At 39.7% G+C, this 14,547-nt stretch overlaps 1 protein-coding gene across 1 annotated transcript; it reads right to left on the reverse strand.

The window, feature by feature from the left end:
• Positions 1-8,819: 8,819 nt before the first annotated feature.
• Positions 8,820-10,253, reverse strand: LOC113752209. Its single transcript, XM_027296338.1, has one exon. The coding sequence runs from the start codon at positions 10,251-10,253 to the stop codon at positions 8,820-8,822; it is 1,434 nt and encodes a 477-aa protein (XP_027152139.1).
• Between the last annotated feature and the right edge of the window lie 4,294 nt (positions 10,254-14,547).

Consider the following 14,547-nt stretch of genomic DNA (forward strand, 5'->3'; position numbering starts at 1 on the left):
CAGCAGTTGCTAATCATGAAGCTTTAGTTGCATTTACTTCTTAAATATTAGCTAGAGAAAAGATCATAACGTTTCCCACCTGGAAGCTTTAATTTCATCTATTAATTACCACCTCATACTTGCCAACAACCATAATCACACCACTCATCCTCTTATACCAACCACAAAGCCCAATAAACCCAATCTCCTGCCCCCGACCCTCCTCTCCCCCACCCCCCCGCCCCTAAAAAAAAAAAGGAAAACCAAAAAAAGAAAGAACAGAACAAGAAATGGTTCTTGGAACATTTACAATTTTCACAACCCTTTCACAACAAATACATGGAAAGCACTAATGAACATCATCTGTAGGCCCAATTGAATCAAACAAAACTGACTGCTAGTCCTCAATTTACTGTACAACCACTAACCACCGACATGATTACTACCAAACATGCAGCTACAAAGCAGAAGCAACCTCTTTAATTCATAAAACAGAGTACAAAATCAACCCATTTTAGTACTCAACTTCCATCCTTAAAATCCAGAAAAGGCCATGCAACAATCTTAATCTTCCTCACAAAGACTAAAGACCATTCTTTGATCAGCTTATACCAAAAACCCACAAAGTTAAAACACATATTTTTCAGTTTCAAGAAAAATCACGAGCCAAGATTTACCTTTAGAGAAGACTTAAAGCAACCCTTCCGATACTTAGACTGGAAAACTTAATGATGTATTGTTGTCCTATCCTTGACCAGTTCCGTTTAAATACTTAATGTAATTACCTAGTAGATCAAGAATTTAGTTTCTTTTTGGTGTTAATGTTTTCCATATGAATGAGGAGTTTGTTTTATCTATTCTTGGCTTCCTCATGAATCAAGGAATGTAGAAAATGGAAACATAAGAAAGATCACTCAATAAAAAACCTATACTAGGTTGTTTTCGTATTTATGGTGAAACCATATATTACCTAATAACTTTTCAGTACATCAAATTGCAATCATGGACAGCAAAATGTGCATTGCATCCATTGCTTTCGCGAAAAATTTGAACTATATTAAACGGAATGCCTTAAAGTTTTTACCTCCAAATGAGGGAAGTTCTACATTAGTTCTCAAAAGAAGCTGTGCTTTGTTCTTGTGCAGAGTCTCCATTTCCTTTCTTTAAGGTAAAATTGTTTGGAGAGGCATTCATTGCTAAAGTTTCTTGATACAAAGCCTGTAAAATAGTTTCCCCAAATTTTAGTAAAGACAAAAGCGAGGCTAAATCAAATGCTTGTATGATATTTTACCATTTATCATTGCTAGATATACTCTCATTGCCCTACTTCCTAGACTGCAATTCAACTTTCAAAGCCTTAAGAAGGTCATGCATTTCAATTTGTTGGTTTTACATTTCAGCTTGTCAGTTCTCCAGCCTTTGCATAAGTTGCTATTGAGTTTGGACTTGAATTTCCAACTCAGCTGAGCGCTTTTCAGCTTGTTCAGCATTTTTCTTAAATTTTCCAACCATGTCAGGACGAATAATAACAATTCATTAAAAAACAAGACAGATTATGTCCCATCACAGAAGATGCAAAAGAAAGCTCCAAAGTCTGAATTATAAGTTGTAAGTGTGATTATAATTTCAAGCTAGTCCTAAAATTATACATCTCAAACTACACAACATCAACTCCCAAGTCTGAAAAAGAATAACCAAAGGAGATTTCAAGTCATGAACAATCCCTTCATATGATACATACCCAGCCTACTCAATCAGTGACCGGTGTCGAGCCTGTGCAATAATAATTACTAAAAAGTCCTAATTACCACCACAATTAATTATAGAACAAATCCAAGTACCGGAGCAGGGACCCTAGGTGTGCAATGGGTTACTTGATTCACCAAAATTGTCTATAAAAGTATTAAATTTGTTTACAATGGCAAGTAAGGTCGATTCCACAGGGAACGGATAGGAAGTTGTTTCTTTCCAAGTCAATAGAACAAAATTGGGAGATATTTAAGGGAATGAAGATAAAAATAAAATAAACAAAATTCAAAAGCAAACTCAACAAGTACAATTTACTAAACAAAATAATTAATAAAATTCTACCCAAAGGATCAACTTTTCAGGCATGGTCCAATTAAATGATCATTGAGGCAAAGATATTTCATTTATTCATCACTAGGTTGGTTATAACTAACAACACGCTCTGACAATCAGTTTTTCCTTACTTCTTCAACAGCCAAGGTACGACCGTTGACTACTTCTCTAACCAGAAAACAACCCTAGGTACGACCGTAGGGAATTTAATTATCCAATTGCATTAAATTTAGAAAAATCCAACTCTAACCAATAAACACGCTAAGAGGGTTTATTTAAATTAGATCTTACGTTTTCTCAATATAAAACCAATTATGGTGGTTGTCACTAATTATCAACTAAACGAATAATTACGAATTCAATTTAGTCAACGTGATAGTAGGTTATTAGATTAAATTAAATATTCGGCCGTTGATACTCAATTAATAAAATAACCATGAACAATTAATCCAGGAAGCGCACGAATAGTAACAAATTGGAAGAAATAGTGAAAGTTCGATTAGATTTCACAGATGTTATGGACTGCGCCTTCGCGTTAATCCTTGGGTAGAGAAGAAAACTACCCGCTACTCATCGTATCAATCTCGCGTGACTTGATTGATTCCATCCATACAATTACCAGAGAATTGGGGAAGATGAATTAATGAAGAAACAACAGAGAAACGACGAATAAAAACTCAAATTGGTTCACTATTGGGAGACACGACGAAGGCATGATTTGTAGAAAGCTAAAGAGGGTTAAATCCTAAATGCCCTTATCATTTCAAATGCATTCAGTTCAACAAAATATGGCCGACATGTATAAAATAGCAAGTTCTAGAATGTCAATATCATGTGTGATACCCACTCAATAACACAAACGAAGTAGACAAGAATAAGGTGCTTGTGCATGGCTAAAAAGCTCCCAAAAGTTTTAAGAATGGGTCAAGTCCAACATATTCAACATTCAATGATATTACCAAGGAAAATCAAAATGCATAGTTAGCATATATGACCACATATCCGTTCACCCTGATTATGCAATCTATCATAGCAACATGCTTTAACAGTTAACAGTTGTAGAACTAAAGAAATCAACTAACTACATATTTTTTTGAATTTTTTGTTTGTTTTTTGTTGTTTTTTTTTAAACAAAAAGAAACAATAGAAACCATCCAAGCAAAAAGAAATAACAGAAATCACCCTCCCACACCTAAAACCTACATTGTTCTCAATGTAGCAAAGACAAAATAAAGTGTAAGGTTAAAGGGGGTGCAACTTCCCTGACTACCGAGAGGGTGCAGCGAGACATTAAGGGGGAGGAGGATGAGGCGGCTGGAATCCAATATGAGCAAAGAAAGCTGCCTGATTCTTCGTCTGAATATGGGCAAAAGCCTGCAACGCTGTAAGACGGTCATCGAGGCCCTCAACTCGCACCCCTAGTTCACGGACAGAATCTTGGAAGAAACGATATTGGGAATCCTAAGCAGGGGGAGCATGGTAGGAGGACGAATCCGCCTGATCAGTGTGGGGCGGTGAATCAGTAGGAGGGACAGTTGAAGGAACTCGAGGTCGCGGACCGCCATCTCCAGGGGGCGTCATATGGTATACATCTTCCACTTTGCAAATAACCCCCATCCTCTCCAAGCTACGCAAGGCCAAGAGCTCAATAGCGCGAGCTAGAGTGAATTTGTGTTCTTTGTCGAGGTCAAGTAATCCCAACCGAACAGTCAAGTGAGTAATGAGCGACCGCATAATCACCAGCTTATGCCGCTTCTAAATAACGGACTGCATCTGAGTGGCCACCCAACACCCAAAGTTAACATGTACCTTGTTGCGCATGTACCAAAGGAAATAGAATTTAACCTTGGTCAGGGTGCCGGAGTCGTCCTTCCGGCCCGAGAAATTGTAGGCCAAGAACCTATGGATGATCTTTAAGATCGGATCCTTAAGATAAAAGGTCTTGGACTGACTCAGATCATAAAGTTGAGGGTCCGTGGACCACTCCCTCCATATGTCAATGTGATCACTAGAAAAGGGTCTAGTGTAATCACACACACTGTTGATATACGTCCCGGAGGAAATAGTATCCTCACTAACAAACCCCAAAATCAGATTAAACTCATTAATGGACATATCCTGTGGGGTACCTCTTAATCTAAATTTAATCACCCTTGCTCATCCAAAGTGATGAATTTATTTTTGGTATACTCAAAAGTAGAGTAGAATTCATAATACAACTTATCAAATGTAAAATAGTCAATAACCAGATACTGCGGCCAACCAATAGCCGAGAACAACTGTTCAACTTTTCGTGCAATTTACAAATGATCCAGGATTGGTGCATGGAAACACTTACACGGAGCAAAAGGACGAGGCAATAAGATAGTCAAGCGGTTCTTTTGTCCCTATGTAAGGTCAGTGATAGGTTCCTCCCAGTTTTCAGAAGATATAATACTCTTAGAGAGACCTAAACGGGACCGAGTGGGGGTTTGAATTGGGACCCGCCTCTTACGAGGTTGGGACCCAGATGGCCTAGAAGCGGTTGCCTTTTTTGGAGGCCACAGAAACGAATATAAAGTGGCACAGAGACAGCGAAGCAACCACCAAAAAGGACAAGGGGACCACAGTCAATCAAGAAAGTCAACAATCTAATGGCAAAGAGAAAACACAATTAACCCACCAAACAAGAATAAGACAAATCGACACAAAAATCCCCCACTGTCGTCATTGGGTAAATAACAGTAAAGATAACATATCCGAGACCCCACCAATGAAATTAACAGTCAATTATATCCCACAAAGGGTGAATCACTAGCCACGTATACCGAATCTCAGATTCACCAAAATCCATAGTTATAGCAAGCCCAAATCCGAGTCAAATATAGCAACAAGACTCCAAATGTGAAGACCAGTTGGTAAAAATATACGAAAAGAGAAGTACCACTTTGCCATGTTGGAGGAGACTGCGGGAGAGACGCACGGCGGGAAAGGCGAACGAGGGAGGTACGTGCCCGCTGGGCAAGGCGCGCGGTTGACGGGCGAACGGCGCTTGCAGCGCGCTGTGAAAGGTTCTGGTCGCGCGCTAAGCGCACGAGGCGCGGTCGAGATGCTCGCGCCGCTAGACTGGACTCGTACGTTGAAGGCTCGCGCGCCTACTGGGGTTCACGGGGAGATGCGCGAGAGGCAGGCCGGGCGGTTGCTGGAGACACGCGTTGGTTGGCCCGCTGCTCGCAGGCGTGGCGCACGATGGAGGAAGGCACGCGATGGGAAAGCGCGCAACTGAGGCACGCGGCTTGTGCGGGCGTCTACTGCTGCGGTGGATCTGGTTGGCGGCGGAGTGAGCAGCAACGTGCGGTCGGTGGCGGCGCGGGTAGCTATGGCGGATAGGAGGATGGGGCGGCCTGTGGCGGCCTCAAAGAGCGAGAGAAAGGGAGAGACGCGCGGCCGTGGCTAGGAGAGAGGCAGTGGCGGCAGCGCGAGGTGGAGCGGCGGCGGAGGACGAAGAGCGATGGCGGCGGCGGACAACCAAGAAAAGAAAAAAGGAGAACTGGAACTAAAATAAAACAAAGGAAAGTGACAAGCAGAAACTAAGACGAAGGCAATTGACAAGACCAAACAAGACAAGGAAAAGAGAAAAGTGGGGTTAGAGAGGTCCTGGTCGATTTTGACTTTCGTTGTCGCACGGGTTGGAAGGCATGGGCATGCCTTGGAGGTTGTAGTCTTCTGACCATCGCATCTTAATAATGTTCAAAAGCATTTCTTTCAAGGCGTGGGCACGCCTTGGAACCAATAGTCCCCATTTTGCACAGTGCTCTTGGTGTACTCCTTAGAAGACGTGGGCATGCCTTGGAAACCTCAGTCTTCTGATCATCCAATTTTTTTACAAACACCAATGTGTGACGAATACAAGACGCGGGCACACCTTGTAACATGAAGTCCTCTACTCACAAATTTTTGCTCCCAACCTAGAATAAAACTGCACAGAAACACCCATGACCTACAATACAAGTTATTTGTTAATAAGAACCTAAACCCACTGATTTTGAACACACAAATATGAAATAAAATACAATTAAAATTCTTGGATTACTTTCCAAGTAGCACATTTCTTTAATATTTTTGGCTAGACTCAGCAATAGTTAGTTAAGTCTCACAATTTGGATCATCAAGATATATGACCTCCACTTGCTCACTATTAAACCACTCATAATAGGGCTTAAGATATTGACCATTTACCACGAACTTCTTCTCAGTCTTCAAACTTTGGATTTTCACTGCATCATAATGAAAAATATTAGAAATGACAAATGGACCAATCCAATGCGAATGCAACTTACTGGGAAAAAGCTAAAGTCTCGAATGATAAAGGAGGGCTTTTTGCCCTACTACAAATGACTTTCTTGAGACTTGTTGGTCGTGAAAGATTTTGTTCTTCTCTTTATAAATTGCTGCGTTCTCATAGGTTTCATTCCTTAGTTCTTCCAATTCTTGTAATTGGAGCTTTCTATGTCCCCTGCCATTCACAAGGTCCACGTTACACCGCTTAATCGCCCAGAATGCCTTGTGTTCAAATTCTACTGGGAGATGGCATGATTTCCCAAAGACCAATCTGTACGGGGACATTCCAATTAATGTCTTATATGCAATACGGTAGGTCCATAGAGCATCTTCCAACTTCAAACTCCAATCTTTTCTATCGGGCCGCACCATCTTTTCCAAGATTGACTTAACCTCTTTATTTGACACTTCAGTCTGACTATTCGTCTATGGATGATAGGGTGTGGATACTTTGCGGAGTACGCCATATTTACGGAACAAGGCAGCGATCGTCTTATTGTAAAAATGAGTGCCCCTGTCACTAACTACAGCTCTTGTCATTCCAAAGCAGACAAAAATGTTATACTTCATAAATTCTGCAACCACCCATGAATCATTAGTCCGGGTGGCCTTTGCCTCCATCCATTTGAAAACATAATCGACAGCAAGTAAAATGTACAAGAAACCAAAAGACGAGAGAAAGGGACCCATGAAATCTATACCCCAAACATAAAAAATTTCCAACAAACAACATGGGAGTTTGAATCATTTGGTCTCTACGAGAAATATTTCCCACCCTTTGACACTTAGCACAAGATTTACAAAATAAATATGCATCCTTAAACAGAGTATGTCAATAAAATCCACTCTCCAACACCTTACAAGCCGTTCGTTTTGGCTCAAAATGCCTTCCACATGCAAATGAATGACAATAAGTTAAAATAGAATGGAACTCACTTGCACTTACACAACTTCTTATCACTTAATCCGCGCACTGCCTCCATAGGTAAGGGTTATCCCAAATATAATATTTGACATCACTTCTCAATTTATCTCTCCTAGCCTTTGGCCAACCTGCAGGTAATCGATTCGTTATCAAAAAATTGATAATATCAGCATACCAAGGTACTGATGAATCAATGGCTAGCAATTGCTCATCGAGAAATGATTCTCTCAATGGCAGATCCTCTTTATTTGTAAGCAACCGGCTCAAATGATCAGCCACCAAGTTCTCAGCCCCACTCTTATCCTTGATCTCTAAGTTGAACTCTTGCAAGAGCAAAATCCACCTTATGAGCCATGGTTTTGCATCCTTCTTCGCCAACAAGTATCTCAAGACTGCATGATCAGAGAAAATAATTACTTTTACACCCAATAAATATGACCTAAATTTTTCTAGTGTAAAAACAATAGTTAGTAATTCTTTTTCTGTCGTGAAGTAGTTAAGTTGGGTTCCACTCAATGCTCTTGACGCATAGTAAATCGTATGTGCTGCCTTGCCAATCCTTTGCCCTAACACTGCTCCTACGGCATAATCACTCGCGTCGCACATGATTTTAAACGGTAGGCTCCAATCTAGGGGTTAAATGACGGGCGGCGATGTCAACGACTCCTTTAATTTATTAAAAGCCACCTTGCATTCATCGGTGAAATCGAATGACACATCCTTTTGCAGTAACTTGAACAAGGGAGCTCCGATCTTTGAGAAATCCTTGATGAACCTCTTATAAAACCCTACATGGCCCCAAAAAGGAATGTACTTCCTGTACACATACGGGGTAAGACAAAACAGAAATAAGATTTATTTTTGTTTTATCTACCTCTATTCCCTTAACCGACACAACGTGCCCTAAGACAATACCATGCTCTACCATAAATTGATTTTTTTCAATTAAGAACCAAATTCGTTTCTATGCACCTTTTCAAAATTAGAGCTAAATTATCGAAACATTCATCAAAACTATCCCCGTATACACTGAAATCATCCATAAACACCTCAATAATCTTTTCTATATATTCGGAGAAAATACTTATCATGCACCTTTGAAAAGTTGTTGGGGTATTGGAAAGACCGAAAGGCATTCTACGGTAAGGGAATGTACCAAATGGGCAGGTGAATGTGATCTTTTCCTAGTCCTCCGGTGCTATCGCGATTTGAAGTACCCTCAAAAATCATCCAAGAAGCATTAGTAAACACAATCAATTAATCTTTCTATCATTTGATCAATAAAAGGGAGAGGAAAATGGTCTTTTTTCGTCACAGAATTTAGTCTCCGGTAGTCAATGCAGTGGCGCCAGCCTGTAGATTTCCTGACTGAAACCATCTCACCCTCCTGGTTTTCCTCTACAGTCACTCCCCCTTTTTTTTGAGACCACTTGAACAGGACTCACCCAAGAACTGTCGAAATAGCAAAGATAATTCCCACCTCTAGAAGTTTAAATATCTCCTTTTTCACAACTTACATAATTAGTGGATTCAACCTCCGCTGCGCCTGTCTTTCCGGCTTCGCATCATCCTCGATCCGTGTCCGGTGCATGCATAAGGACAAGCTTATTCCTTTGATATTTGTTATGCTCCACCCAATTGCCTCCTTATGATCCTTAAGGACTCGCACTAGTCTGTCCTCTTGGCTTGGAGATAAGTATGCAGAAATGATTAGCGAAAGTGTTTCTCGGTCTCCCAGGAACGCGTACTTCATATGTCTCGGGAGAGGTTTAAACTCTAATTCCGGTGCCTGCACAACTGAAGGCAACAGCTTTGTCTGAGTTTCTGGCACAAACAAAGAAGTAAGCTCATACCTTAGAGGAATGGTTGGAAGTGAATGTAATGCTTCAACTGCACGGTACAACTTATCCCTTATGTCCACATTAAGGGTTACTCCCAATTCAAGATATTTGGTCAAGGCCACTTCAAATGTGTCTTCACCATCCAATTCGAAAGTTTCATGTACAAGGGACTCAATAACACTCAAAACAAAGATTGAGTTAGATTCCTCTGGATATTTCATCGTCTCAAATATATTCAAATTTACAGTTTCACCATCAAACTCCATTGATAAAGTACCCTCATTCACATCTATTTTAGTCCTAGCAGTGCTAAAAAACGGTCTACCTAACAGAATAGGTGACGGATTTATCAACTTCTCATCTCCCATATCTAGAATATACAAATCTGTTAGGAAAACTAACTCATTTACCTGAACCAAGACATCTTCCACTAGCCCCTCTGAATAAGCATTGGTGCGGTCAGTTAGTTGGATTATGATGGCTGTTTCTTTCAGTGGCCCAAGATTCAGAGAAGTATAAATGGTTTTTGGCATTACGTTGATTGATGCCCCTAAATCTAACATTGCTTTCCTAATTGGTGTATTTTTTATTTTGCAAGAGATCGTGAATATATCTAGATCTCCATACTTGGGTGGGAGCTTTCTTTGAAGTATGGCCGATACGTTTTCTCCCACCACTACTCTTTCATCCCCTCTCAACTTCCTCTTATGGGTGTATAAATTCTTAAGAAATTTTGCGTACTTTGGTACTTGTTTAATTGCATCCAGTGAGGGGATGTTGATTTTCACTTTACAGAATACGTCCAGGATCTCTTTCTCTTTCTCCGCCTTCTTTGTCTTCTCTAACCTGCATGGAAAAGGAGGTAAATTAGATTTAATGGCTATTGATGGAGTAACAGTTACCTCGGGATCTCCACGAATGTGTCCTTCTTCAATCTTCTTTTCGATCTCATTTTTACTTTTACTCTTCAGGTTCATAGCCTTGGGCCCCTTCACTTCCTTGCCACTCCTCAGTGTCATGGCATTCACATTTTTGGGGTTTGTCTCGGATTGCGATGGCAATTTTTCAAAAATTTGGGACTCCAAGCGATTAATTGCAGTTGCCATGTGACTTATTTGAGTCTCCAGATTTTTCATACCCGATCTAGTCTCCTGTTGGAACTAAGCAGTATTCGTGACCAAGGATTTAGTTTCTTGCTGGAGTTGAGTGGTATTCGTGGCCAGACTCTCAACAATATCTTCCAAAGAGCCTCCTGAAGGACGAAGGTTGAGGCTTTGGTTGCCATGGTTGCTGAAATCCTGGTGGACGATTTGAGAATGAACTCTGTGGCCTGTTCCCATAGCTGAAGTTGGGGTGGTCTCTCCAATCCGGATTATACGTGTTCGAGTATGGATCGTACTGCCTACGAGGCGCGGGCACGCTTCCAGACATGTTTACTTGTTCAGCCCCATCCTCTTGCAAAATAGGGCATGAGTCAGTGGGGTGGTCCACGTTTGTGCAGATTCCACAAACCTTTGCTTTATGCATGTTTCCTACAGCTAATTGCCGAACAAAAGATGTTAGCTCCGATAGCTGCTGCTGAATGGACGACGTCTCTACCTCGTTAACCCTATGGGTAGAGTTACTCTCGCGAAAACCAAAATGTTGAGAATTTTCTGCCATAGCTTCAATAAGCAATCATGCCTCTCTCGGTATCTTATTTTCCAGTACTCCCCCACTCGCAGCGTCGATGATACTCCTGTCGGTCGACTGGAGTCCCTCATGAAAATATTGGATCAATAGTTGTTCACTAATTTGATGTTGTGGGCATCTAGTGCACAACTTATTGAACCTTTCCCAATAGTCATATAGGGATTCTCCAGGAACTACTTAATACTGCATATCTCCTTTCTCAGACTAGTAGCCTAGGATGCAGGAAAGAATTTTTTCAAAAACTTCTTTTTCAGTTGGGCCCATGTTGTGATACTACATGCAGGTAGGTAGTGCAACCAATCCTTCGCCGCATCCTTTAGGGAGAAAGGGAATGCTCTAAGTTTGATCTGTTCTTCAATGATCTCTGGAGGCTTCATACTAGAATATATCACATCGAACTATTGGATGTGTTTATGGGGTTCCTCACCTGAAAGGCCATGAAACGTAGGTAAGAGGTGAATTAATCCTGACTTCAGGGTAAAAGAGATATTCTCAACTAGAGTTGGAAATGTAATGCACAAAGGCTGTTGGGTCAATTTCGGAGCAGTCAATTCCCTTTGTGTTCTTGTATTCGCCATAAGGATGTCCTCTTGACCTGAGTCACTTGAATTATCACCACTCAAATCTATTGATTCAACCTCAGGATTCAGTCTCTGAAATGCAGTGCTGGATTGTTCCTCTATGAGTTGTCTAGACTCTTTTCTAATTCGGCGTGCAGTTTTCTCTACTTTCGGGTCGAAAATCAATTCACCTGTACGAGAAGAATGAGGCATAAACTAGAAAAATGTCAGATAGATCCAAAGAAAACAACTTAGAAAGAAATAAAATTAACTAAAACATTGTTCCCCGACAACGACGCCAAAAATTGACAGGTGTCGAGTCTGTGCAATAATAATTACTAAAACATCCTAATTACTACCACAATTAGTAATAGAACAAGTCAAAGTACTGGAGCAAGGACCCTATGTGTGCAATGGGTTACTTGATTCACCCTGTTCCCAAAGAGTTTGCTTGATCCGATATACCAGAATTGTCTATAAAAGTATTAAATTTGCATACAATGGCAAGTAGGGTCGATTCCACAGGGAACGGATAGGAAGTTATTTCTTTCCAAGTCAATAGAACAAAATTGGGGTATATTTAAGGAAATGAAGATGAAAATAAAATAAACAAAATTCAAAAGTTAACTCAACAAATACAATTTACTAAAAAAATAATTAATAAAATTCTACCAAAATGATCAACTTTTCAGGCATGGTCTAATTAAATGATCATTGATGCAAAGATATTTCATTCATTCATCACTAGGTTAGTTATAACTATCAACACGCTCTGACAACCAGTTTTTTCTTATTTCTTCGACAGCCAAGGTACGACTGTTGACTGCTTCTTTAACCAGAAAACAACCCTACGTACGACCGTAGGAATTTAATTATCTAGTTGCATTAAAACTTGAAAAACCCAACCCTAACCAATAAACACGCTAAGAGGGTTTATTTAAATTAGATCTTACGTTTCCCCAATATAAAGCCAATTATGGTGGTTGTCACTAATTATCAATTAAACGAATAATTACGGATTCAGTTTAATCAACGTGACAGTAGGCTATTAGATTAAATTAAATATCCGCCCATTGATACTCAATTAATAAAATAATCATAAACAATTAATCCAGGAAGCGCACGAATAGTAACAAATTAGAAGAAATAGTGAAAGTTTGATTAGATTTCACAGATGTTATGGACCGCGCTTTCGCGTTAACCCTTGGGTAGAGGAGAAAACTAGCCACTTCTCATCATATCAATCTCGCGTGACTTGATTGATTTCATCCACACAATTGCCAAAGAATTGGGGAAAATGAATTAATGAAGAAACAACAGAGAAAGTCCTGGCTTCGTCTCTCGTTTCGTGTCCGATTTGAAAAAAAGTAAAAGCAAAGGTCTTTTTGGGTTTTGTGTTCGTACTGGAGCAGAAAAAGTAAAAGCAAAAGTCTAGCCAAAATCGTACAAAGCTAAAAGCAGAGAGTCCCCAAATTGTCTACAGGGAAAAGAAAACTAAAAGCTAATCTAATCTATCACACATGATTCTGGCTTTTTAGCCAATTCCCTCAAAATATAGCTGTCGAAAAGAAAGCATCCCCTCTCCTATTTCCTCTAGGGAAAGAGTTTTAATCCTGTGCACCTTCGCTGCCCACGAGCCCTCTTTGGTTTCCTAATTTTTCACTTTTTCTACCAATCCCGCGGGGTCCGTCCTTCAAGTGTATCTCTTCAATTTCTGGCGTGGGCATGCTATGAAATAAAGGGTCTTCTGGAAATTTGTCTCAAGAGATTACTTTTAACACCAACCACCTACAATTTACACAAATATGAAATATGAGCAAAATCTCAATTCTTAGCACCATGAGTAGCCAAAATTAGGACAGAATAACAATGCAAAATGTGTCCACTAATTGCTCTATCAATCAGATTGAATATGAGGAAAAAAAATAGGGTCAGATCAAGCACATAACATCCCATCTGTTCCAATTCTGCGTACCCATACAAAAGCTCCAATTAGCTTGCTGGATAAGCTAAATCAACCCCAAAAACTAGTGGCAAAACACATCTAATTTATAAGTTTGTTGGGTAGGTTTGTCTAATGAGGGAAAGAAGCAGAAAGTATGGTCAACATTTTACACTACTAACGGCAACAACCAAAATTTTCCAACCGCTGGTCAATTTTTGTTCAACTCTCCCCCTGCCAAGTCCAGCCGTAGCTGGGTTTTGTGCAAAAAATGGTTGGGAAGTAGCAAGTCCTTCTCAAGTGGGCCAAAAGGCAGATGATACAATTAATCTAGGGGATTCATGATGACAAGAGGCAGATGATACAATTAATCTAGGGGATTCATGATACAATTTTTTCCCCGAAGTTAAAAATTAGGGCAATAAAATTCTAGGGATGAAAAGATTAATCATGCAAATAACCATAAAATTACACCCTAAATGCAGATTCGACAAGAATGCAAGTAGAAATTTTCAGAAAAAAAAAAAACAGGCTTAGGGCCAAAATATTTGCAAATTATTTTGGAGAGAAAGAGGAAAGGGAAAGAACTAACCTTTGCTGCAGACACTTGGAGAATTACTTGGTCTTCATGCTAGAGACACATGGTACTTCACTGGTCTTCAATCGTCGGAGAGATTGAGATTGCAGTAGTGAGGTGGAGGTAGAGGTGAGAGTGGGCGTATGAGTGAAAGTGAGGTAGAGGTTATTTGTGAGAGAGTTCAACACTTAGAAAAGCTTTGTTTTGCTTCTACACAGTAAAAGACAATTGGACAAGAGTCTGCCACTTTTTTTGCCTTGAATTTTAAAATTTGCACCACTTTTTTTTTGCCCTGAATTTTAACTAGATTTGGATCATAATTCATAGGTGGCAAAATTTGTTAATTTCATATGAGTGAAAATGTACTTTTATTACATTTCTAGTAGTTCTTATAGGTCCTAAAATTTTATACAAATTTCTCATAATTGCAAAAATAGGATACATCTTATTATAGAAAATAATGATGTTCAAATTATATGGCAGTCAAATAGTTTCATTATAAACAATCCAATGCTATTAATAATATATTGCAGCATCTGACAAAAAAAAATATATTGCAAGAAATTGTAAAAAATTGAAGACAATTTAGTGACGACAATATGTTATTACTAATATATTGAAAGTTATAA

The sequence above is a fragment of the Coffea eugenioides genome, chromosome 11 (genome assembly GCF_003713205.1).
Source record: "Coffea eugenioides isolate CCC68of chromosome 11, Ceug_1.0, whole genome shotgun sequence".
Classification (NCBI taxonomy): Eukaryota; Viridiplantae; Streptophyta; class Magnoliopsida; order Gentianales; family Rubiaceae; genus Coffea; species Coffea eugenioides.

Excerpts from the sequence above, each read along its gene's own strand:
- LOC113752209 (XM_027296338.1), bottom strand. The coding sequence starts at position 10,253 with ATGGCAACTGCAATTAATCGCTTGGAGTCCCAAATTTTTGAAAAATTG.